General features: G+C 29.4%; 1 protein-coding gene and 1 long non-coding RNA gene across 2 annotated transcripts; both read right to left on the reverse strand.

The window, feature by feature from the left end:
- Window positions 1-12,654: 12,654 nt before the first annotated feature.
- Window positions 12,655-14,960, reverse strand: LOC130962077 (uncharacterized). The gene is made up of 4 exons (XR_009079706.1): window positions 14,795-14,960; window positions 14,648-14,702; window positions 14,432-14,559; window positions 12,655-12,922 (listed from the first exon to the last, which is right to left on the reverse strand). It is a non-coding gene; the product is annotated as an uncharacterized LOC130962077 (long non-coding RNA).
- Window positions 14,961-18,487: 3,527 nt separating this feature from the next.
- On the reverse strand, window positions 18,488-25,261 carry LOC130960708 (uncharacterized). The gene is made up of 2 exons (XM_057886155.1): window positions 25,007-25,261; window positions 18,488-19,048 (listed from the first exon to the last, which is right to left on the reverse strand). The coding sequence occupies exons 1-2, from the start codon at window positions 25,115-25,117 to the stop codon at window positions 18,821-18,823; spliced, it is 339 nt and encodes a 112-aa protein (XP_057742138.1). The 5' UTR covers window positions 25,118-25,261; the 3' UTR covers window positions 18,488-18,820.
- Between the last annotated feature and the right edge of the window lie 574 nt (window positions 25,262-25,835).

Consider the following 25,835-nt stretch of genomic DNA (forward strand, 5'->3'; position numbering starts at 1 on the left):
TGCTCTGGAGAACAAGATACTATCATCTGCAAAAAATAGGTGGGTTGTCTGGAAAAGTTGTCGAAAAACTCTAATACATCTGATAATCTCGCTGTTTTAGGCCTTGATTAGGAGTCTTGAGAGTACTTCCGCACACAAAACAAATAGGTAGGGAGATAGTGAATCTCTCTGCCTCAAATCCCGTATTGGTAGAATCGATTTACTTCGGATTTCATTAACCAGAATTGAGAAAGTCACCGTCGAGACACATCTTTGAATTAAATTTATCCATCTTTGTGAGAAACCCATTGATATCATGACCTCTTTCAAGAAACACCAATTTATTCTATCATATGCCTTGGCCATGTCTAATTTGAGTCCAATGTACCTTTTTTGGCCTGTCACTTTCTTCTTCATATAATGAAAAATTTTGAATGCCACCAATCTATTGTCAGTGATTAACCTATCCTGCACAAAGGCACTTTAAAAATTTTCAACAATATCCAAAAAGATTTGTTTAAGTCTATTTGTAATAATTTTGGAAAATAACATTAAATAAAGAGATGGGCCTAAAGTCTTTATCATATCTAGGATTCTAGATTTTCGGAATCATATAAATATAAGTCGAATTAATAGGGGAGAGATCAGCTTCATGATTTAGAATATTAAGCATATAATCAGTAATATCATAACCCACAATTCTCCACATTTTTTGGTAAAAGAGTGTCGGCATACCATCGGATCCTGGTGCTTTGGTTGGATGCATCTGTTTGAGGAATTGGGTTACTTCTTTAACAGTGAAAGGCTGATCTAGGAATTCTCTTTTCTCTGCGTCAATCCTATTCTTTACTACATCAGCCGCTTGTCTTGATTCTTCCACACCCTCTGACCTGAAAATGTTATCAAAATACTCCACCATCACCTCTTCAATTTTCTCCTCTTTCTCATGTGTTACTCTGGGGTCATCTTTGATGGCTTTCACCTAATTCCTACTCTTTCTTTGTGAAGCTTTTTGGTGAAAGAATCTAGAGTTTTGGTCTCCATACCTAAGCCAATTGGTTCGGGATCTTTGAGCCCACCAAGTTTCTTCCTCTTTAAGTGCTTCGTCCAAATCCGCTTTCAGCTCTTTGATTTGCAAGATGGCTCCTTCTTCTTGTTTTATGGTGTTTAGGTGTTGGAGTTTGTTTTGTAGCTTTCTTATCTTCTTTGGTATGTCTCCAAAGAGCCTATTCCTCCATTTATCTAGCTCCTTCCCGCAACAAGCTATTCTTTCTTGTATGGATCCTTGTTTTCCTTTCCACGCTTCTTCTACGATTTTTTCACACTCTTCATTGCTTAACCAACATTTTTCAAATCTAAACCTATGAGGAATCTTCTTTCTTCGACTTTTCTCACCCATCATATCAATTAAAATAGGGCTATGGTCTGATTTGTATCTGTTGAGGTGTTGAACAATTATTTTTGGAAAAGTTTGTTTCCATTCCATAGTTGCCAAGACCATATCTAACCTTTCTTAGATATTATCTTTCCCTAATTGGCCATTTGTCCATGTAAATGAGTGGCCCATAAAGCCAAGATCAAGCAGTTCATTCATTTGGACAGCATCTCTGAATCCCTGAACCTGCGAATAAGTAACCGGGTTTCCCCTTGCTTCTCCTCTTGTCCCATGATTTGATTGAAATTTTCGAACACTATCCATGCCAAATTAGAGTCTCTCCCAAGCGGATTTAAGGGATCCCAGCTAATGTATTTATCTTCATTCTCCGACTTCCCGTAAAACCCCGTTGCTTTCTACCTTTGCTTATTTTCCAACACTTGCACCTCCATATCTATATGAGTGGTAGATAAAGATCTGATTTCTACCTTGACGGTGCTACCCCAAAAAATTGCTAGGCCCCCAGCTCTTTGTCTACCATCACCCTCATAATCTATCGCCACTATATTAGCCGTCCCTCTTTTATACATCATTCTCATCATTTCTATTTCTTTTCTCCTTGTCTCCACGAGGAAGACAAGGTTGAGTCCTTTTTGTTTAATGAGCTTTGTCAAAGCTCAAACTGACCATGGGTTTCCAAGCCTACGACAGTTCTAACTAATCATCTTCATGGCCTTTGGCAGGGCTGCCAAGTAGCCTCTGCCATTAGAATTATGGATTCTCCGTTAATCTTTATCATCTTCACCTCAGTACTTTCAATCTCCATCTCCTCAGACTCTAGTGCCTTCCTCTTTTGTTCTCCAAAATCTGCATACTTTTTCCCATTTTTTTGTTGCTGCTATTTGTCTTGCTTGCCTATTCCACATTTTGTTTTCTTGTTTTATTGTCTCTTTTACTATTTTTGTGCTGGTAACCTCTTTCAAGACTGTTGGAATCAATTCCCTCTCTTTCTCCCTCATCTTTTTCTTCTTTGTTTCTTTTCTTCTTGCTTCATCTTCTATGTTCTTTGTGCTCTCTTTTTGTTTTGCTTTTTTGGTAGGAATTCAGTGGCCATCATCAACAGTATGTTGCTATTTTGCTTCACTAGTGTTAAAGGAATTTCTTCTATTCCTTCTTGTTCTATCCTTGCTCTCTGTTCTGGATTGTATTGTAATTGTTCTGCCTCCTTCTCCTTACTGTTAGATAACTCTGGTATATCTGTCATTGTTAATTTCTCCAATTTTTCTAGCATTCTTGCAATAAGTCTTTGTTGGGATATTGTGTTTTTTTTCTTCCTTTTCTCCGAGTCTCCATTTTGTTGATTTTTCACTACTTTCACTATGCTTCCCATCAAATTGGCTTTCAACCATGGTCCTAACTCTTTAGATGTGTTCTCCCCCTTTTCTCTGTCCTCTATTGCTTGTTGGCAGTTATTTTTCTCATGCCCTATCAGCCCGTAGTAGTAACAGAAGTTAGGTAGTTTTTCATATTTAAAATCTGTCCAGATTAACCCATCTTCCTTACTACCAATATTTGCCCTTTTTAGGATGGGTTTGTTGGTGTTAAGAGTTACTGTGGCTTTTATAAAACGCACTTGTTCTCTTGTGTTTTGAAAAACATCACACTCTTTAACAACACCCAAAACAGAGGCTATCTTCCACCCTAATCTTGCAGTCTTACAGTGTTCAAGTAAGTTCTATATTTGCACTTTGATGTCAGCTTTGGCTAGTCCTTTCTCTACTGGATCCTCGCTTCTATTCTATTTCTACAAAAGAAACCATGAGTTTCTAAAATACCATGGACTCCCCTTCAGCACTCTATCTAAGTCTGTCTCTTTCTGGGAAAAAATTTGGTAGATTTTGGGCTTCAATTCTACTATTCTCAGTTTTTCTGGTTTCTTTTAAATATTCTGCATTGCAGATTGTATCCATGCGCTGTTGATGTTTTTTTTTTCGGTTAGTAATCTTTTTATTAAGATATTTTTGCACCCTTGTAAGCCTTTCCTCACGTTTTCATTGCTGAACACTACTAGAAATTCTTCATCCTCTTGGTCTTGGGTTGTGTTTTGTGTATCTAATATGGTGTTTGTGTTTGATTTGTTAATTGTGTTTGATGGAACAGGATCTTAAGCTACACTCCTTCAAACCCTAGGAGAGGAGGAGAGAGGACATCGTTATTTGCATGTTATTTTTTCCTTCAAATTTGAGTTGGTAGTTAAAGACAGGTCAATAGCATTGCTGACCGCTTAGCAAAAGTGATTGTCTATGATGTTACTAAATTCATCTAGCGTGTATCTTTGCCTAAAGTAGTGTTAGAAACTTAGAATTGCTACATCGTGACTTAGCTTAGTGTGTTGTTTCTTTTTCTATTCCTGGCTCTTTTTCTTTTTCTTTTTTTTTCCTTCTTTAAACATCTAAACTAATACATGATGATTGATTTTGTAAATAATTTTTTATGTGTATGTAATATTTTTATTTTATTTTTTACTCTAATATCATTAATGAACACTAATTTACAGAGATAATTATGACCATAATTTAAATATGTATTCAATAGAAAAAAATCTTTTAAAATAAAAAAATTGTAAAGTTATAAATTAATGAGTTAATCATGAATTTGCAATTTCTCTCTTATATGAACATTATTACTTTGATTTAAAGGTAATTAAACTTTCACTTTCTTACTTTAATAACCTTTTTTTTTAGAGGAGCTTGATCCATTCAAATATTTTACTATGTTTCAATAATATGTATTCAAGTAAGTTTATTATGACAAATTTTGTATGTCTATTTTTGTATTTGACCTCCTTAATCCTTACTATAACTATAACTTGATCCTTTTTATGTTATGTAAATGAAGTTGCGTTTGGACTTAATATTGAATAGTGCGACAACTTTATGATTTATTATGTGTGACAAGAGACAATGTTGAGATCTTAATTGGCTCATATTTTCATATATATTGTTACTAAATTTATAAGAATCAATTTCACCAATTGCACCGGATAACCATTAATAAGAAAGTGAACAAAATGATTGTTATTTCTTCGAGGACCAATTCAATCACTAGTTTAATTGAGTCTAAAGTTTGCAACATACTTAATACTCAAAGCGAGGCCAGTATCAGCCGCACTATACAGAATGTCATTGTGGGAACTAACAGAGCTTAAGATTTAACTGGAGAAATTAATGAATAAGAAGTTTATTCATTCAAGTGCTTCGTCATAGGGGTAGTTATTTTGTTAATAAAAAAGAAAGATAATAACATGTGATTGTGCGCAAATTATAGGAAATTATGGCAATTAGTATTGTGACCATTATTTTTCTTTTTAAATTGTGGTATTGCGATGACAAAATTTTTTACTAAGATTCACAACTTTCATTATTTTAGTCCATTAAATTCAAAATTTACTATATGATCTTCGAGATCTAGCTTCAGGCATTATATTGATTTTTGGATCCTTTCTAACGCTGAGTCGGTGAGCAGAATGTTGAGCATACTCTAACTTGCCACACTGGACACAGGGCTAAACAATATCGTTTCATTTTGGCGCTTAAACAAAACAAAAATGAGAAGACGGAAAAAAGTTTATATGATATACAAACGGATTTATGTTCTTTCATTTTTCAAAATGACCTTGTTTTTACTTTATTTAACCACCAAAATAAAATAACATCGTTTAGCCATGTGTCCAACATGGCAAGTCAGAGCCAACCCAACACTCTATTCTCTGACTTAGCATTTGAAAGGGTTGAGAGACCAATTGGTGCCTAGAGTTGAATCTTGCGGACCAATATAGTAAATTTTGAATTTGAGGAACTAAAATAGTAAAAATCGTGAATCTCAAATATCACTATAGAAATTTAGTTGTATTGAAACTTACCATAAAACTGAACAAAAAATTATCGTAAAATCAAACCAAAATTTATAACAACCAATCTAAGAATCGAAAAAACCATTTTTCGATAAAATTGATCGGTTCGGTTTTCGATGAGCTTAATGAAAGCCGAATTGAACCCAGGAATAACATGTAGTGCCAATGATTTTACAATTGGTTTATGCTAGGTAACCAATGATTTTCTCGAACAATATGAATAACGGGCTCTAAAATTGGCCAAATTCAACTAAAACACACTACACTCCAAATTACTCACTTAAATCTTAATATTAGAAAAACCATCCACACATCTAGTGAATTAAACATCCAATATATCTATTGTTCACATTATTTAATATTTTCATTGTTTACCCATACTTTTTTTTTTATAATTTTACCCTTTAATTTAACATCAAAATCCCCAATCTTAAGTGAGTGACTCATTCACGCAAGATGCGACGCCTCCCTCCCTATCTGAAACTCAGAATCTCCCTACCTCCCTCCCTCCATTCTTTTCCATAGAGCCTCCTTCCCTCCATCCGTAGCACCTCCCTTCCCCCTCCTCCATACACAGCTCTCTTTTCTCCATCCTTCTCACGCATTCTGCAACGGTGGCGTGTTCCTCGTCGCGCCATCTCGCAAGTCCCAACCATGACAATCTTCTCTGTCACCAAGCACTTCTCTGTCGTCAAGAAGCCCATGCCGTCACCAAGCACCTCCCCGTCTCCAAGAAGCCTTCGCCGTCACCAAGCAGTCCTCTCTGTCGTCAAGAACCCCACACCATTATCAAGCCCTCTCTTGCAACTCAACTGATGAGTTTGGAAAACTAAAGTTTAAATTAATGATGATCAAACATTATTAATATGACTAATTGCAAGATTATTATTTTAATTCTAATTTTCATGTGTTGATTAAATTAATTTTGCAATGCAGGTTATATATATTGGACCAACTTTCAGCCTTAGTGTTAATTTGGTGTGATTATAGCTGAATTGATTTGGGCCGAAAAAATAAAAAATGCTGCAAGCCCAAATCAAAATCTATATTTAGCCTTGTTGAATGTTTCCTACTTTATATGGCTGAATTGATTACCATGTTACATGGGTCAGGATGAATATTGTTGTTACAAGCGCAAAATTAAAATTGCTTGAAGACAAGCATGTTTGGTTCGAAACCATGAAGCAAAGAAAACAAAGCTTCATTGCTTCCAACGGAACCCATTTCTAGCATGTGGTGGAACTCAAATATCATTAAAATAAAATGAATACATGCATGGAAACTATGAGAGAGAAAGTGTGATTGACATGATTGATTGCATTGAAGATGCACACTACTCAGTATAGAGGAAAAGCAACTCATTACAATTAATTTATTCTATTTCATTTAATTGCTTTTCTTTCAGACTCCATCTTCTCTCTCATTTCTTTCTTTCTTTCGGTCAATACCCAAGAAACCATGGAAGCAAAAATGAGCTACCAAAAGAAAGGAAAAGCACGTCTCAAGACCATCATGATGATGGCAAGAAAACATAACAAAATAAAAGTATATTGTGGTTGAGATTTTCACAAAAAATGGTAAGATTTGGTGAGGTAATCTCGAGCTCCTCATACCCAAAAAGAAAGAAGGAGATTCGGCCAGCAAGGAGGAGATCCTTGGAGGCATGGGTTGTCTCTGATTCTGTTCAACCACCACAGGAAGTAGCTAGAGTGGCGAAGTGATGGAAGAGGCAGAGATTGGAGTAGATGAAGTCATCATCATCATGAAGCATCAAGGGCCAAAAATCCATCTTGGAGAGCAAGCCAAGGATGGAGAGCTCGGATTGGTGAAGACTGATGACCAAGGAAGAACTAGAGGTATTTGCATGTTGGGTTTTGCATGAGTTACCTCCTCTCTCTCTTTGGCCGAACCGGTTATGTGTGAAGGAAAAGAAGTTAAGCTTGGTTTTTGTTTCAACTGTGAAGGCTTCTCCTCTCTATAAAAGGGGTGAACAGTCACGGTTTGATTCAAGGAGTTAGAAGTAAGCAGTGAGAGTGCAAGGCACAGGATTCTCATAGCTACCTAAACTTACAGATTTTTTTCTCCTTCAATGTATTATGTTTAGTATTTTTTTGTTTAATTTTGTCATGTCTTGAGTCTCATGAAAAAAGACAAACAGTGAGATTTGTATGAAAAAGCCATAGAGCGGAAAAAGGCAAAGAGTGCAAAATTAAAAGAAAAAGTCATAGATGTCCTTAGAGTTCCTTTGTTCATCTATGTTATGTTTCATGATTCTGTGGGAATCCCCTTGTAAGTTGGGTTAGCACTTTACAGTTTGTAATCAGAATGATTATAGTGAAATTCCATCATTGTTGTGATAGAGATTGGATGTAGGCTGCACTACACTTAGCAGCTGAACAAGGATATATCTGGGTGTAATTCTCTCTCTCTTCTACTCCATTTCTGTTTCTACTCTACTACACAGGAGACAAAACCAAAAATATCTTGTGCCAAGTGACAAGACAAAAATAAAAGTCTCGTGGCTAGGAACGAGACAAAAATAAAAAAGTCTCCTCAAAGACCAGAAAGTGTAATCAAGAAAAAAGGAGCTAAGATTCAACCTCACATTCTCTTAGCCACTGAAACCATCATCAACAATGTCTTTTTTGGAGGCTAGTATATTCACTAATTTTTAGAATGAAATTTGTTATTGTTGTTGGTTCTGAACTTTACTTGTCCTAGTTTGTTGTTGTTGTTAGTCTAATTTGTTGCTAATTATGTACTTCGTTAGTCCTAATTTATTGTTGTTGCTGGTTTAATTTGTTGAGTTAAATTTGTTGCTGTTGTTGGTGATTTTGTACTTCACTTGTCCTAATTTGTTGTTGTTGGTCTAATTTATTGTTGTTGCTGATTCTATACTTTACTTGTTCTAATTTGTTGAGTTAAATTTGTTGTTGGTTTAATTGGCTTCGTACTTCTTCAATGACAACTAATTTTGAGGAACTTATTGAGGAGTTTGAAAATTTTGAATTAGGTATGAAAAAAAATTGAAGTTTCTTTTATAAATTATGCGCATTGCTTTATATTTTATAATTTATATTGATTTTTTTATTTTATTTTGTAGGAATTGTATCAATCGAAGAAGATGATGATAAATTTGGTGTGGATTTAGATTAATCATGATAACTGATTTTGTTATTATTTAGTTTTAAAGTGTGTTTGTTAATTATTAGTTTGTAGTTTGAATTTAAGATAGTGTTTCATGTTTGTTAAATCTAATGTATTTTTATTTTTTTAAGTTTATTAATTATTTTAAACTTTATTTTATTATGATTAATGACCTGACTAATTAGGATTTTAAAATAAAAAAAATCGATTGAACCAAATTGCTTTTAGTTCGGTTTGATTGGTGTAAAAATGACCAATTGATTGGTTGATGTTGAAAGAGAATCGATTAGATCAGTTTAGTTGGTTTTTGATCTAAAACCAAATCATACCAAACCAATAACACTCCTAATTACGACATATTAAAAATCTTAAGAAGGCCATGAACTCAAAGCGGGCCAAGCTACGTGAGATTTCCATATGGACATTGTCAAAAAAAAAAAGTTTTAGTGACAAAAAGAAAACATAAGATAATAAAGAAGGTATTGCTCATTAAACAAGTTACCGTCCAAAAAAAGAAACATGAAAGCATTAAACAACCTATCACAGGAAAAAAATGTCATTTCAAGGGTGAATGATTTCTTGGTGTCTCATAGTTTGGTACTAATATTAGTAGACAAATAAATTAATGGTTAAATGAAGAAACTATAAATCCAACTGTTTTTAGTTAACACCAATTATTTTTTTATAATTTGACCTTTTAAATTTTGTTAGTTAATCTTTTATAACACATTGACTCTAATTATGATGTCAAATTAATTTTTATCCATATTTTTCTTTAACAAGCTTACGTAAATTCTATTATGTTGAGATTAAATATTTCTTTTGACTTTTCGCTTCATAATAAATATATATTCTTCCAGCACCAAATAATATGTAAAATTATACATATTTTACTTTCAAAGAGGCATATATCTATTCAGTACACGAATAAGAACAATTTTAGTTAAACTACCAACCTCCAAGACACAAAAATATAAACGGGAACCATAATCAATAAAGCTACTTCTACTTCACAAGAAATTGATATAACTATTAGTAATTTTTTTAATGGAAGAACCATAATCAGGTTTGCGTCAGAAAAAAAAAAGCCCATTACATTCCAGAAAGGAAAGAAAGAAAATGTAGATTGAAGTTAATTTTATATCATAACAAGTGTAATTATGCGTACTATGCACGTAATAATATTAAAATTAAAATTTTAAATTATTCTTTTAAATTAATTTAAATTATAATAATTTGATTAATAAAAAAGTGATATATTATGTATTATTTATTTTATTTAATCTAATGTTAATTAGATTAATTTTAAAATAGTTATTAATCGGTTTTAATAATTTACTTTTTTTTCAATAAAATAGACATATATACTAAATGTGATCATAAATAATATAGTAATAGTTAAATTCACCAACAAATATATTGGCTATTATCACACTATAAAACAAATTAAATATGAGAAATTCTCCACATATAAGCATTTTTTTATACAAGTCTTTACAAGTGCACCTTCTTTTTCTTCTTGCGCACGTTCTTCTTCCTCTTCCTCTTTTTTTTCTTCTTTTTTTTTTCGTTTCTTGCATTCTCTTTCTTCTTCTTCAACCATTACTGCACGTTTCACTGCACCTTCTTCTTCTTCTTGCTGCACGTTCTTCTTCCTCTTCCTCTTTTTCTTCTTTTCTTTCGTTTCTTGTCTTCTCTTTCTCCTTCTTCAACCGTTACTGCACGTTTTCACTGCTTCTTCTTTTATTTTTTTTGCCTTCTCTTTCTCCTTCTTCGTTTACGTGCTTTTCTCTCTATTTTCTTTCTTCGTTATTCTCGATTTCCATTATTTTTTGACATCAAGCTCTGAAATCGTTTTTGAAGAAGAAGAAGCAGCAGAAGACGAGGAGGAGAAAGAGAAAGAGTTCTAAATTATGCATAAGGTGTACTTCAACGAATTTTGGGTGTATTTTTTAAATCCTTTGGGTGTAGTTTTTGTAATCCTTTGGGTGTATTTCTGTAATCCTTTGGGTGTATTTCTATAATCCTTTGGGTGAATTCCTGTAACCGCTTGGGTGTATTTCTGTAATCCTTTGGATGTATTTCTGTAATCATTTGAGTGTATTTCTGTAATCGTTTGGGTGTATTTCTGAAGTTTCATTATCTTCAAATTTGGCAAGAAACTCGTTTTCATGGAGGAAGAAGAAGAAGAGTCGTTTATAATGCATGGTGAGTAGCGCGCTTTGGAAATAGGAAGTGGTTGAATAACGTGCGTTTATTTACTCTTGAATGTGAGAGTGTAATGCGTGTTATTTGTTGGGCTTGTACCAACTTGTAAGACTTATAAGCCAAAAAGACTTGTATGTGTAGCAGGCCTCATTAAATATAAATGCTATTAGCACACACTTATAAATCTATAAAATCGCACTGTCTTTGATTCGTGCAAGGGTTTACTTATCAAATAAACTTAAAATATGAACAAAAAATATTTATAAAATGGACCTAGCATCACTTGAAATAATCATGGAAAATAATAAACTTACCTTATCATCCATGAGAACCATTTCTATGTAAGTCGTCTTGTTCTTGTCAAATTTGGATGAGACTTTCTATAACCTTATACTTCTTGCCTTTATTTTTCAAACTTTTTCATTACATAATCTACCATAGGTAATACTGTTGATAGAATCGTAGTTAGTATCCCTTAGGTATGAAAAATAATAAACAGAAGAAGTTTTATGTTTGAGATACGAATTTTTTAGATGATAAATAATTATAACAATTCACTATTAATCCTTATATATATATACACACACTAATTATACACGGTAATAATTAGCAAATATTTTTAATGGAGATACTTGCTACAATTAGGTAAAATTTATGCTATTATATTTTATTAACCTTTCTGATTAATTCAATAGAGATACTTACTCAATATATATCTTATCAACATTAATTATATGCCAATATTTTTAAGAAAGAGCTAAAAGAGGAAATATATAAATATATATAATATTATCGTTATATAGGAAGCAAACATAAATTGCTACATTTTTTTATTATATTATACAACTTAAAATTATACTATCATGTTATTATTAATTCTAGATACTTGTTATAATTATATCAAATTTAATTATGACTCTAAATAAATAAAATATATAACATTTAATATTATTTTTTTCTTTTTTACATTCAATATTTACTGTAAATATAAAAAGTAAAATAATTAATGAAAAAATATGAGCAGAAAATAAAACATATTAATTAAAATTCAATTTGTTATCTAATTAATAATCTTGTGTCCATATGATATAACTTTACGAAAATGTTATGAATCACAACTTTTTTTATTCTAAAAAAAAATATATGTAACTTTTAGTAGTACAAAAAATAATTATAAGAATTAATTATTGATATTGATAATCACAATTGATTATTGATACCCTAATTTTTTTAAAATATATTTTACCTTTCTAAAATATAATGCATGTACCATGTAGACCTTATTATTATTATTATCCATTAATTGATATCAAATTAAATGTGTTACTATTAATGTGTGCATCAACTATATCCTAATAAAATTATTGCACTTGAATGAGAATTAGAACTATATCAATTAATATAATTAGAATGCTTAAAAATATCGATGATTGATAAGTAGTATAATAACGCATTAAATATTGATTTGATATAATTATAATGAAAATATTTTCTTAAATTAATATAATCATGCATTATTCATGAGCTAATTGTAATATAATTAGAATAAATTTATTTGAGAGAAAAAAAATTCATGTGTAATTTCTAAAAATTATAATAATTTTTTCATTTATATATATATATATATATATATATATATATATATATATTACGGTAGATTTTCTTGATAAATATATACATATACATAAATAATTATATACATATATATAAATAAAAAATGTATGAATAATATTTTGTTAAATTTTATGTTACCGGTTATTAAAAATATTTAAATTACATATGTAACACCCTACCACACTAAGTTTTACGCTTAAGTCGTAAAACAGAGGTGATGTGATATTACGACCTCTAAAATAAAATGAGTACACATAATAGCAGAAAAATTATAATATGCTAGGAGCCTTGAAGAATAGAGGAAATAAAAATTGCGAATATAAAAGCGCAATGCTCGAGAAATAAGTTAACTTGCGTGCTAAGAAAGCTACAGCTGTCAAGTGTAAAGTAACCCAAAACAGGAACAGAGAGTCAAAGATACAAAATAACGAGCTCCTGACTCAGCCTGCGAAGTCAAGACTGGCCGGAGAATATACACACATATATACATATATATACATATCCAAAATCCAAATGTACATAAACAAAATCCTGCCTCTCCATACACCTCTAGGAGGATAAAAAAGAATAAGTTATATGGAGAGAAAACTAAGTACATATATATACATCATAGCATAACAAAAAAACCCAGTAACCACTTCGCTTCAAGAGTCCAGACGCCTAACGAGATGCCTCTCGACTTGCATCTGAAAAACAACAACATAGTATGGAATGAGAACCGGAGGTTCTCAGTATGGTAAAGGTGCCACACACATAATATATAAGGTCCTGGGAATGCCAGAGGCAATCCTAGAACGCCGACACTCAGATTATAGAGCTTAAAGTATTAAATAGAAGCCATAAAAGGTGGTTTTCTAAGAATATGTAAACCTGATTTAACTTAATCTTAAACCTAAATCTCATATTGCCATTCCTCCAAACCTCCATCTCCATCAGGATTTCACAGACAAACAAACAGATAAAGCAAGCACAGGAAGGTTACAAGTACTGCAGGTAACAAATATACATTTAGCATGGCAGATACATTTAGGCACACCCAGTTAATGCACAAGCAAGTAGTTCAAATAGTATGCATATGATGCATGCCTGTCCTATGGCTGATAAGGCTCATCTGTCGGTTATCCAGCCAACCCGACAAGTCTGAATTGTCCTTAGACTGTCCCCCGACGTGCATCCCCAAGAGTCTATGCATAGATTTTTCTCAAATAATCAATATTGCTCAATGGGGGTAACATTCCCGGGAATTTATATAGTGCCCGGTCACACTTACGTCGTAGGGTCAACAGAGTATCGAGTTTCCTACCTGGTACACGTGGTGGCAAGCCACGGCACTTTATCCAGGGAATCTCGTATCTCAGATCATTCAAATTCATAAGCCATATAAACAATTCAATTATAATTCATCAACATCCACATCATTCTCAATTGCATCTCATTCATCATCATACATTAAACATAATCAATCCTTATCCTTCATTATCACACCTCTCATTCCGTCCATCAATAGTTCCAATTCAAAACATAATTCATTCTTTTCTAAGAATCAAACTTCAAACTGAAAACATACTCATTTTCTTAATAACTCTAAATCAAACCTTATAACCTTTGAATCTAAATCTTTTTAGATAATCATATAAACAAAATCTCTAATTTTTTATAAAATTTCGGCAGCATCTCCTCTAAAACTCAGACTTTGCCACCCTTTTCAGGTCCAAACCTGCATTCTTTTCAATTCAACATACCCTTCCTTATCATCATAACAATCACCACAATAAATCTACCTCAGATCAACAATTAAACTCATACAATATTCAAGTCCAACAACCAAAATTCAACTAAGAATCATAATTCACAAATCCTAGGCTTTTAACACAAAATACCTCATTATCGCAACAACCTCAACAATAGTTATACCTCAAATCAATAATTCACCAAATCATTAATTAATCAACAAGCACTAAACCAACCATGTTCATTAACAGTAACATTCAACCATAATTCTCTCCAAATTACATAACAACATTCACCATCCAAAATTAATAACTAATTATCCAATAAACTTCAACCAAATATATATAGTCATCGACAAATTACTAAACATTAAACATACACCTGCATTCCAACTTATCCTATGGTCATCTAGCCTAAATTTTCACAGAACATTATATATTAAATGCAAGAAACCTAAACCATACCTTCCCGATTTCCACGTAATGACCAAAGCTAGTTATTTAAAACCAAGGCACCCCTTCAAAATTCAACTAATCAGCTTCCTCCAAGTTTCAATATTCACAATTTCAAGCTCCAATTATTTATTCACAACCTAATACACATTCATAACACATATATATCCAATTTAATACTCAAAGCTCAAATTCAAAGAAAATAAAATAGAATTATCGTATCCTCACCTTACCCAAGCTTCACATAAGCAAGAGTGAACGTTTCTCTCAAGCTAATTAGATCCTAAAACATTAGAAATCAAAGAAATTCAATATTTCCATTAAAAACTCGAAAATTGGGGGAAAAAGAAGGCTGGAACTGATTAAACAAGTTACCAGTAAAATTATTCCGGTAGAAACGTAGAGCTCGACGCGGTGAACGCGTGACCGCAAACGGTGCGGCGATTGGAGCTCGGATCGGAAAGTTACGGTAATTTGAATTTACCGTAAAGGGTTGGAACGTTTTCTCGTTCTCCCATTCCCTTTGCTCGCTGGAACGTGTATATGGAGAGAAAGAGGAAATGTTTGGGTTTCATTAAATGTCCTTTTGGGCGGGTTTGGGCCCACGGGCCCGGTTTGGATCCGGTTCAACTGGTTCGGTCTGTTCGGTCTAATCTTGGACCGATTTTTTTAAAATTGGTGTCAAAATTCTCGTTTCGATGAGCTCTATCCTAATTTAATATAATATTCACATTTCTAATCTTCCTTATTAAAAAATTAATTTATTGACTAATTATCTACTAATTTAACCGGGGTTTACAACATATATTAATTATTTTTTGTTATAATTATTTCGTTTTATATATATGATTATTTTTTATTCTACAATCGTGCAATAATTTTTTATTTTTTATATCCATATATATTTCTCAATTCCGACCCCATTCATACGCATATTAACAGGTTTTTTTTAATAGTGATGTTTTAATTTTTTGTTTTTCTTTCTTCCACGTATCTTTCCTTTTTTTAAATAGTGATGTTTTAATATTTTTTTAAATATATTTTTTAAAATAATTAACTTACTAATTTGAAATATGAAATCAAAAATGAAAATGTGATACATATATCTAAGAAAGAAAATAAACTTAAAAATCAGAAAACAAATTTTATATTAAAAATATAAAAATAATATATTCAAAAAGAATAGTCGTAATATATAAATTGAGTCAACAATTTAAATTTCTCTAAAACTAATTTAATCAAATACCAATATTAGAAATAAATTATTTAAATAATATTTAATCTATTATAGTTCTTAGACATGTATAAATTAGAGTCATTTTCGTAACGATAACCAACTGAAACAATATCATAAGTTCGAACATTTAGAATTCATGCAAATTCAGACTATTTCCTTGTTTGAATCACAATTCTTTTTATGAAAAAAGAGTTACGGATGTGGCTTTGAATTAAATGCTAATTAAAATGCTATAGTCATTAAGATTAATTTGTATTACACTTCAAAAAGTATTATTAAACTAATTATCAATCAAAAATATTTTTAATCATTTTAATTATATTGATATTATTCTAATTCTTTCATTTTCCAATGATTTTATTAGTGGCAAGTTGTTACCTTAATGGTAAACCATTTATTATTATTATTATTATTATTATTATTATTATTATTATTATATAATAATAATAATAATTTTATTAGGAAAAATATCAAATTCTATTCCTAATATAAAAATACAAAATTTTATTCTTTTCATTTTTATTTTACCACTTTTAATTATGTATTTTTTATTGAATGCTAATTATAATATAATTATAATAAAGATATTTTTATAAAATAAATTTAGAAGAGAAAATAGTACATTTATTTTGGAGGAAAAAAACTCACGAGGAGACACCTCACCTTCATTAGTTGGGGAAAAAACTCAGTTTTAGTATATTAAGTAAATAGAATTTTAATAATAATACACAGGTAATTGAAATAGTTTATATACGGGTTTTTCAAGTTGTTGTTATTATTATTATTATTATTATTATTATTATTATTATTATTATTATTATTATTATTATTGGATAATAAATAAAAATTAGAATTATATCAATATTTTTAAAATTAATATAATTTAAATAACTAAAAATATTTTAAATTAATGTGCGTTATTAATATTATAAGATTTGATCATTTTATGATTAGAATCAAATATTTTTATCATAATTACCACGACCGGTGTAATTATCATATCATTATCATATATTATTATTATTATTATTATTATTATTATTATTATTATTATTATTATTATTATTAATATGATTAAAAGTATTTTCAATTGATAATTGATAAATAATTTAATAATACATTAAATATTTTGATTTGATATAATTTAATGAAGATATGTTCCTAAATTAGTATAATTATGTATTATTCAGTAAATATTAATTATAATAAAGATATTTTTTATAAAATAATTTAGAATAGAGAATAGTGTATTTATTTTGGAGAAAAAACGGATCGAAATCACGAAAAATTGACACCTCATTTCATTAGTTAGAGAAAAACCCAATTTTAATATATTAAGTAGATAGATTATGGTCAATATGTTATAAATAAAATAAATAACAAACACTATTGGGTCAAATTATAAAAAATAACTGTTACTAACTAAGAACCCTTAGATTCATATTTCTTTCATGCATCAACCATTAATTTATTTGCGTATCAACGTTAGTGCCAAAAGATGAAGCACCAAAAAATCATTCACCCATTTCAAGGAATCACTTTGAATTCATGCGAGTTCGTTACTTTTTCCAGCAAGGATTAAGAAAGACGTGTTAATATTTAATTTAGTCTTAAATTTGTCATAAATTTTAATTTAATCTTTCTAGTTTTAATTATTTTTATTTAGTCTTTAAATTTTATAAACGTTATTTATATTACACACAAACATTAATAAAGTAATAATATAGAATTAGATACTACATTAAAATCCATAAAATGAAGCCATTTTTATTTTAGCATTCAATTAGTTCAAAAACTATATCATATCACTTGTTTTAAAAGGAAAAGTTTCAATAAACATTATTTGTGCGTTGTTTTTTAATTATTTGAGTGTCAAAATTAGAACGATGTTGTTTTACAGAGTCTAATATGATATTCGGCTGTCTACAGCATTCCATTAACGATGATGTGTCAAAAATTATTTCAGGATATGAGTCATGTTCGCAAAATTTGAGAACTAAATAAAGATAATTAAAACTTCAAGGATTAAATTAAGACTCGCGTGCAAGTTTAGTGACGAAATTAACCATTATATTAATAAAGACTTTATTATTATGCATTGTGTTCAAACCATGATTTAAATGTTTCTTAAACGGAAGATCCAGAAACATATATATTATAAGTGGTCTTCTACTTCTAAAAGAAAAATAAAAAATTATAGTTGATCTTTCTCTCCTAGATTAGCTTGGTTGGAAGAAGTGACATTTTTCTAATTCTTTCATCATTGTCTAGGGAGGCCATCACCATCTATATTACAAACATTGAAGAAGACATTTCCAATATTTCTGTTTTATATGTTTATTTTAAGAGAGTGACTGCTCGGATTATTATTTGATCCCTAGGCCCCGGAAAATGGACAATAAGCATCATGTTGTTAAATAATGATATCACTCACAATTATTTTTATTTATATTTTTTTTAAACCAAATGCTCTTGTTAAATAATGAGAGCTAAATTTTAAATATATCAAATATTTTAATGAAAGCCATAATAGTAGTTGGATATTATGAACTAGTTTAACACTTTATTATATTCATCTTTCCAATTAATTAGCATCTTTTGTAGCTAAAATAGCGAAAATTTCTTGAATGATCTGAGAGCAAATAAATATTCTTATCCTGTATTATTTATTTTGTTAGTTTGAAATTAGTTATCATTTTATATTTTTATTAATATTTTTAATTTACTTTTAATGTTGATATAAAAGACAATGAATGAATTAAAATATTAGTACCGATTTATTTTCAGAGAACCTAATAATAACTCTAAAATAGTTACCTTGCATAAATAACTGAATGAAACTCTGATAAACTTTATTTCTCTAAGCAAAAACCATGTAGTAGTACACCCATTAAAACTTAAAATTGATTAATAATAACAATGAAAGATCAGGGATAAACAATCTTGGGGCTTACTAGCTTGTTAGGATAATAATGATAACAAGAAGAGTGATGTTGCCAATCTCAAATTTAATATATATTACCACTTCTATTATATTATTATGTGATTTTTCCAAATTAGTCTCTATTTTTGTTATTGATGATAAAAAAAATTTAATGAGAATAATTTGGAAATAACATATAATAAAAGTGTTATTATTAATAATATTAATTAAGACAACATAATCACATTTTGGAGTTACTCCGAAATGCTGTTGTGTCAAAGACTTTGAGGAAAAACCTTGTTCTTGGTATGGATAACTTTGATTGCAAAATGGTGCCAATGGTAGCAATAAGCTTCTTCTTCACTTCTTTGTTTATGCCTCCCATTGAAACAATTTCAGCATATGCAGCTGGTTCTTTGTTTCCCTCAAATGTTATTGGCACTGACCCCTTCAATATTACCATCACAAACTACACAATAATAAGTTACAAATTAATCACAATATACACCATATAAATTTTTAGTCATGATGAGTAAATTAGTCACAATATACACCATACAATTGTCGATAGAATCTTTTTAATAGCTATAACAAGTATATAATTATTATTATAACATATAATAATAATAACAAATATATAACCGTCACAAAAATATATACTAAATAAAATATACAGTAAATATTATATTATTACCACTAAAATTTTTTGTTATTAAAAATTATTTTTGTTGTACTGCAGCTATTACAAGAAAGGAATCTCACCCCTCATCTGGTCAAAATCGATTTTGACAAAAAAAATAAAATTGCTATGTTATTTTATTTTATTAACAATTAATTTCCATACTTTCTAAAATTCAGGAAGCATTTTATACACTTTTTAAAATATAGTGATTAAATTACTCCTTATTTTATTTATTTATTTATTTCATTTAAAACCGTTACAAACTGTACAATTTTCATTTCAGCTCAACTATGCAAGATAATATGGGCAGACAACAAGAATCACAAAATTGAAGAGTAATTTTCTTTTCTAGTCTGAAAGCAATTGCAAATTGACTTTGATACTGTTTAATTTCAGTGTATGTTCACATCTCTGTATGAATTTCAAACAAATAATGGTAGGGTGTGTTAGGTGCCAAGCAAACATTGGTTAATGGCTATTATTAATTTTCAATATAAAGATAAGGTGCTACTGTTCAAGCACACTCCATTACTGTCCTGTTATGTTATTCACGCAAGTGCATCCACTTCTTCCACTAATTCCATCTTCACGTGTGAATTATGTACAGTTCATGATTTGATGCTACGTCAATTCACATTTTATTTTTTATTTATTTACGTTAGTTATATATTATATTCAATAATAATAGATAAAATGTAGGATAAAATATTAAATGAGCCCTACGTTTTGAGCATAATCATATTTTGGTTTTTAAGGTTTAAAGTATTTTATTTGAATTTAAAAAAATTTTATTTAGTTTCAATGTAATCTTACTGTGAGATCAAAGTTATGTAGTTAACGGAATCTTCTACATGATAGCAGTACAAGAACAAAGTTGATAATTTGGAGAACAAGTATAAAGTCCAAAGGCACAAAATCAAGTGTGAATTTATTTATCATTTTTCTTAGTTCTATAGAAAATATTTTATTTAAATTATAAGAAAGATCATAAATAAATGTATTAATGCATTCACAGTTAATTTTGTACTTCTAGAACTTGTACTTGTTTTTTAGATTATCGACTTTGATCTTGTATTGCTATCATATAGGACATTCCGTTAATTATTTGACTTTGATCTCATAGTGGAACTACATTGAAACTAAATAAAACTTTTTTGAATTCAAATAAAACATTTTAAACTTTAAGGATCAAAATAAGATTACGTCTAAACATAAGAACCAATTTAATAGTTTTATCCTAAAATGTTAAACTACATTGTTTTAAGAATTTAAGTAGTGTTAACTTTTTCAATCAATATTAATTAATTTTTAAAAATATTTTTTATTTTAAATTTTAAAACTTATCCTTAAATTCTAATCTTAAATTTTAATATTATGAGTCTCCAAAAAATGTAAATAAAATTAACTTTATAATTAAAAAATTAATTAATATTAATTAATTAAAATTTAATTTCCTATACTTATTCTTTTAATAACTTATACTCAATTCAAAATTTGATATCAAATATAAGCAAGGTTTACGTCTTATTAAATAATTAATATATAATATCTCACGTCCTGCCTATAGTATATGTTATTCATGATACTTATTATCTTGTATTGAATTATTCTTTCCCCAATTCATAACCTTTTTGGCTTTTCTCCCAGTTTTATTCTAAAGTATCATATCAATTGGTTTGTTATATCTTATTAGCTTTTTTATTAATATAAATATAAAAAATATTTTAATTCTCCAAATATGCATCGAGTAAAAGTATTGTCAAAAATACGCATGATTAATTCACATGAATCCCTTGCAAATCGATTTTAGGTTTAATTATTCTGTTGGTCTTTATAATTTCACGAAATTTTTAATTAAGTTCTTATACTTTTTTTTTTTAATTGAGTCCTTGCACCAAATTTTATTTTTAATTGGATCTCTATATTTTTTTTGAATCCTTACACCAATTTTTTTAGTTGGATCTGTATATAATTAAACTAATTACCGTTAAGAGAAACTTAATTGATAAAAAAATTATTGCAAAAACTCAATTAAAAAAAATATATAAAAACCTAATTAAAAATTTTATAAAATTATAGAAACCAACAGAATAATCAAACTTAAATTTTACTATCATTTTAGACGCAGTGCCTATGAAATGAAATCAGACGTATTAGAGTAATTTTTGATGTTATCTGTGGAATAGAAAGATGCCATTTCTCCATATCTCTAATCTAGACACATTGGTGAACTCTCATTCGTCGAAGTGTGTGACAAACACATCAGTGAACAAACACATGTAGGCTTGATGCAATGGTTAAAAGTGTAAATTAAAAATTATGTTGTTGGAACGTTACATTAAAAAATACATTAATAACTAAAAATAAAGTTAAGTATGATTTTAGTTTCTAACATAGAGACAAACAATTTATCTTGTTTTTGACTTTTTTTTGCTATAAAACAGTCTTAAAAATTTCAATTTGTTTTAAAATTGTTTTTCAGACCAAAATGTCTATTCTTCTTTTTTTCTAAAATCAAGCACAAGTACCAACAGAAGCACTAACAAAAGTACAAACAGAAACACCAACAAAAGCACAAACAGAAATAGAACCAGAAGTAACAACAATAATAAATCAACAATGTAATCAAACAGAAGCAGAAGCAGGATAACAACAACTACAACAATAAATCACTAATGAATCAACAATGGAATCAAGCAGAAATAGAAACAGGAGCAGAACGACAACAACAATGAAACAATATAATCAATCAGAAGCAGAAGCAACCAGAAACAACAATAATAAAAAATCAACAACATAATAGAAGCAAAAGTAGAATGAAAGCAGAAGCAGAAGAAAAATAGAAGCAGAAGTAGAAGCCAGCGAGCCACCCGAAACCGCTATCACAGCCATCATAGCGCCGTCCGCCATCAAAGCACCGCAACCCTTTTATTCTTCTCTCTTCGCGTTACCCTAGCGCCACCGTCACAGCGCAACCTCTTCTCCTCCCTCGGCTCACCACCGAAGCCTTCTCCTGTTCTTGTCTCGAACCAGAATCCACCGCCATCGAACACCTCCGCCGAGCCCAAAGGAGCAGTGACGAGATCCAGCCACCGAATGACGACGAGAAGCGGCAACGGATTGGAGCGGCGAGATCCTTCTCCTTTCACCCTCCCCCCGAATCCCTTCCCCCTTTTCCCCTTTCCCCTTATTCAATGTTGTTGTTTTTTTTGTTAGGGGTATTTTTGGAATAAAAATTAAAAATTTGATAAAAAGAACTATTTTAAAATAAATTGAAACTTTTGTGACCATTTTATAGCGAAAAAAGTCAAAAACGAAATAAATTTTCGACCTCTATGTTAAAGACTAAAATCATACTTAACCCGCTAAAATACTAGAATAAAGAAATTACCAGACTAAAAATATGTTGTAACTTATTTTTAATTTATATTTTATATTTTAATATATATTTATATATATAACTATAAGTATAACTATTTTTTGTATAACTAAGTATGGTTACTTTTTATTAATATTAGTTAATATTTTAGATTAATACTTTATTTCTATATTATTAAAATTTATGATTTAAATTTTATAATTTAGTATTTAAAATTTAGAATTAGTCAAATATTAATTAAAAATAATATATTTTATTGATATATAAAATTGTTATTTTGAGAAAACTAAATAACAATGTTAAGAACAACTTTTATTCATTTCCTGTGAAAATAACAAGTTAATGTACATACGTTTTTTATTTAAGGTTTAATTACTCTATTGGTCTCTATAGTTTTGTAATTTTTAATTAGGTTTTTATATTTTTTTTTTAGTTGGGTCCCTGCATTAATTTTTTTTTTCAATTAGATCCCTCTTAATAATAATCGACTTAATTAGATAGGAATCTAATTAAAATAAAAATTGGTGTAAAAACTCAAATAAAAAAAAATTAGGAATTCAATTAAAAAAAAATTAGTGTAAGAATTCAATTAAAAATAAAAAAAGTATAGGAACCTAATTAAAAATTTCGCAAAACTATAGAGACCAACAGAATAATTAAACCTTTATTTAAATAATAAACAAAAACATAATCAATTTAGTCCTTTAAAAATAAAATTGATATGAAATAGAATCTCATTTTGCAGGTGATAAAGGAGAAATAGAACTCTATTTCAGGGCAATGGAGCAGAAATAACGTCCTCCGATTTCACAGATAACATATTAAAAATGGCTTTGACTGACTCCATCTTATGGGTACTGCATCTGAAATGATGACAAAATTTGTTTGGCAAAGATTTTATGTAAATTAGTGTAAAGGCTAAAAAATTTTGATATGGAAATAAGATGAGTGATATACTTTAATATGGTAATTGTTGGTGTTTTTTAAAATTGTGGGAGTACACAAATCGGACCCTCCGATTTGTGTTTAAAAGTTGAAAAAATTCAGAGTACACAAATCGGACCCTCCGATTTGTGTTAAAAAAAATTAAAAAAACTCAGAGTACACAACTCGGACCATGCGAGTTCTTTGATAATGAAATTTTGCTTCACAAATCGCATGGTCCGATTTGCAGGTGATGGAAATTGAAATCTAAAACGTAGAATTCGGACCCTCCGTTTTTCTTGTTCTGGGTAATTCACAACTCGCAGGGTCCGAGTTCTGCTTCCTCTAATCCCACAACGAGGTAAAGCACCCCTCCAACCCATACGCGAGTCTAACACGTTCTTTGCTTCCATATTTAAATTAATGAGTGTAAATGGGTCCGGCTTACTTTAGCAATATTTTTGTACAGTGCGTATTTAAAAAATTAAAATATTTTTTATATTTATATTAATAAAAAATATATATTATTTTAACATTTATTTTATAAAAAAAATTAATTTAATATCTAAATTTTTACATACTCCTACTATATATATATAAAAAAAATTTAAGTGTACTGATATATTAGTGTTTTAATGATTTTTAACCGTATATTTTAATTATAAACACCAGCATACCAATATATTTTTTGAACTTTCTATATATATAATTGTTCCTGTGATCTGATTTCCTTTGCTTTTAATTAACATTTAACAATCTCATAAAAGGCACTAAAATATTTCCCACTTCCCTACAGGAAAAGCTTCTAACCTGTCTTCTTTTGTCAAAAAGTCTTCCTTTCATTAGTTAAAGCTAAGGTTTATCTGTCAGAGGGTTGATTTAGTACACATTCATTCACATCACTGATCACTCCAAATTCCAAAATAAAACATTTATTTTATTTAGTGAAAAATAAACTAATACAAATATATAAAAATATATATTTTTTGTTGCACCAAATCTAATGAGAATCTGTAACTACCAAGAGTTACTCACTGTGAACTATACCCTAAACTACAAAACTGAATCAGAAAATGGGAAAAGAGAGATAATTGCAAATTTTCAGAGCAATCAAAAGCTTCTACTTCTGAAAATGATAATAAGGAGAAAAAAAAATTGTGGTCCAATTTTATTTACTAAGAATGATAATGAAACATAGCAGAGGATAAAGCTAAACAGTAGTTGATAGCAATTACATAAGAGAGCACTCACCAAAAAGAGCAATCAGAAACTAAGTCTATAACCATCAATCAGCAAACAGATGAACAACAAAATTATATTATAAAAAATAATCATTATTTGTGTCAACCCCAGAATTTTATTCCCAAAAATTCAGAAACTTTGGTTGTAAAAGAACAAAAAAAACACTGATCAGAGACAAAGAAAGAGAGTATATATCATACCTTTTCAGGTTTTCCTATGATTGTGGAAATAGCAGATGTTGCTTCAGAAAAGATTGGATCCAAGTTAATTCCATCTAAGTTAACATTGGTGGAGATGTAAAGGCAAGGCATCTTCTTCCTTTTTCCTTCTTTTCTTTGTGAACCCTTTTTTGAAAGTTATAAACCAATAACCAGGATAGTGCAAGTTCTAATTTAATGCTATTGCTACCCTATCTTGTATTCTTATTCTTATATATATATATGAAATGGAAGAAACTATTAAATAATATTGGACCACTTTTATTTTTTTTTCAAACTAAACTAATATATATATATATATATATTTAAGTTCTTGGTAATTCATCATGCCATATATAAAATTATTCTGTTATTGGCAATGAATATACTTTTCCAAGTACTTTATGGGCATTAAATATATTTTTATTTATTTACATGATCATATAGGAAGTTTATTTTATTGACTTTGTCTAGTCTACCATTCATTAATTTAGTCAATTGTGATAGGAAGTAACCTTTTATTTATCATTTTCCAATTGAATCACATGAGATTTAAGACAATGGTGATTTGGAGCCATTCAATGCTGCCGTTGTTATAAGAGGAGAATCCAGAAGAGATTTTATTTTTGTTTAAGTTTCAATTTTTATTTTTACTATATATAATACAAAATAATTTTGTCAACTATATTATATATACCTAAAAAATCAGTTATGATCCATATATATAGAATATATATTAAAAGAAAAATTTTCAAAGATTATCATAATTTATTATTTTTTGCTATTACTTTTAGTCATTAACTCAATTTCTTTAGTATAGTAATTTAGCAAC

Source organism: Arachis stenosperma, chromosome 2 (assembly GCF_014773155.1).
Source record: "Arachis stenosperma cultivar V10309 chromosome 2, arast.V10309.gnm1.PFL2, whole genome shotgun sequence".
Taxonomy (NCBI): domain Eukaryota; kingdom Viridiplantae; phylum Streptophyta; class Magnoliopsida; order Fabales; family Fabaceae; genus Arachis; species Arachis stenosperma.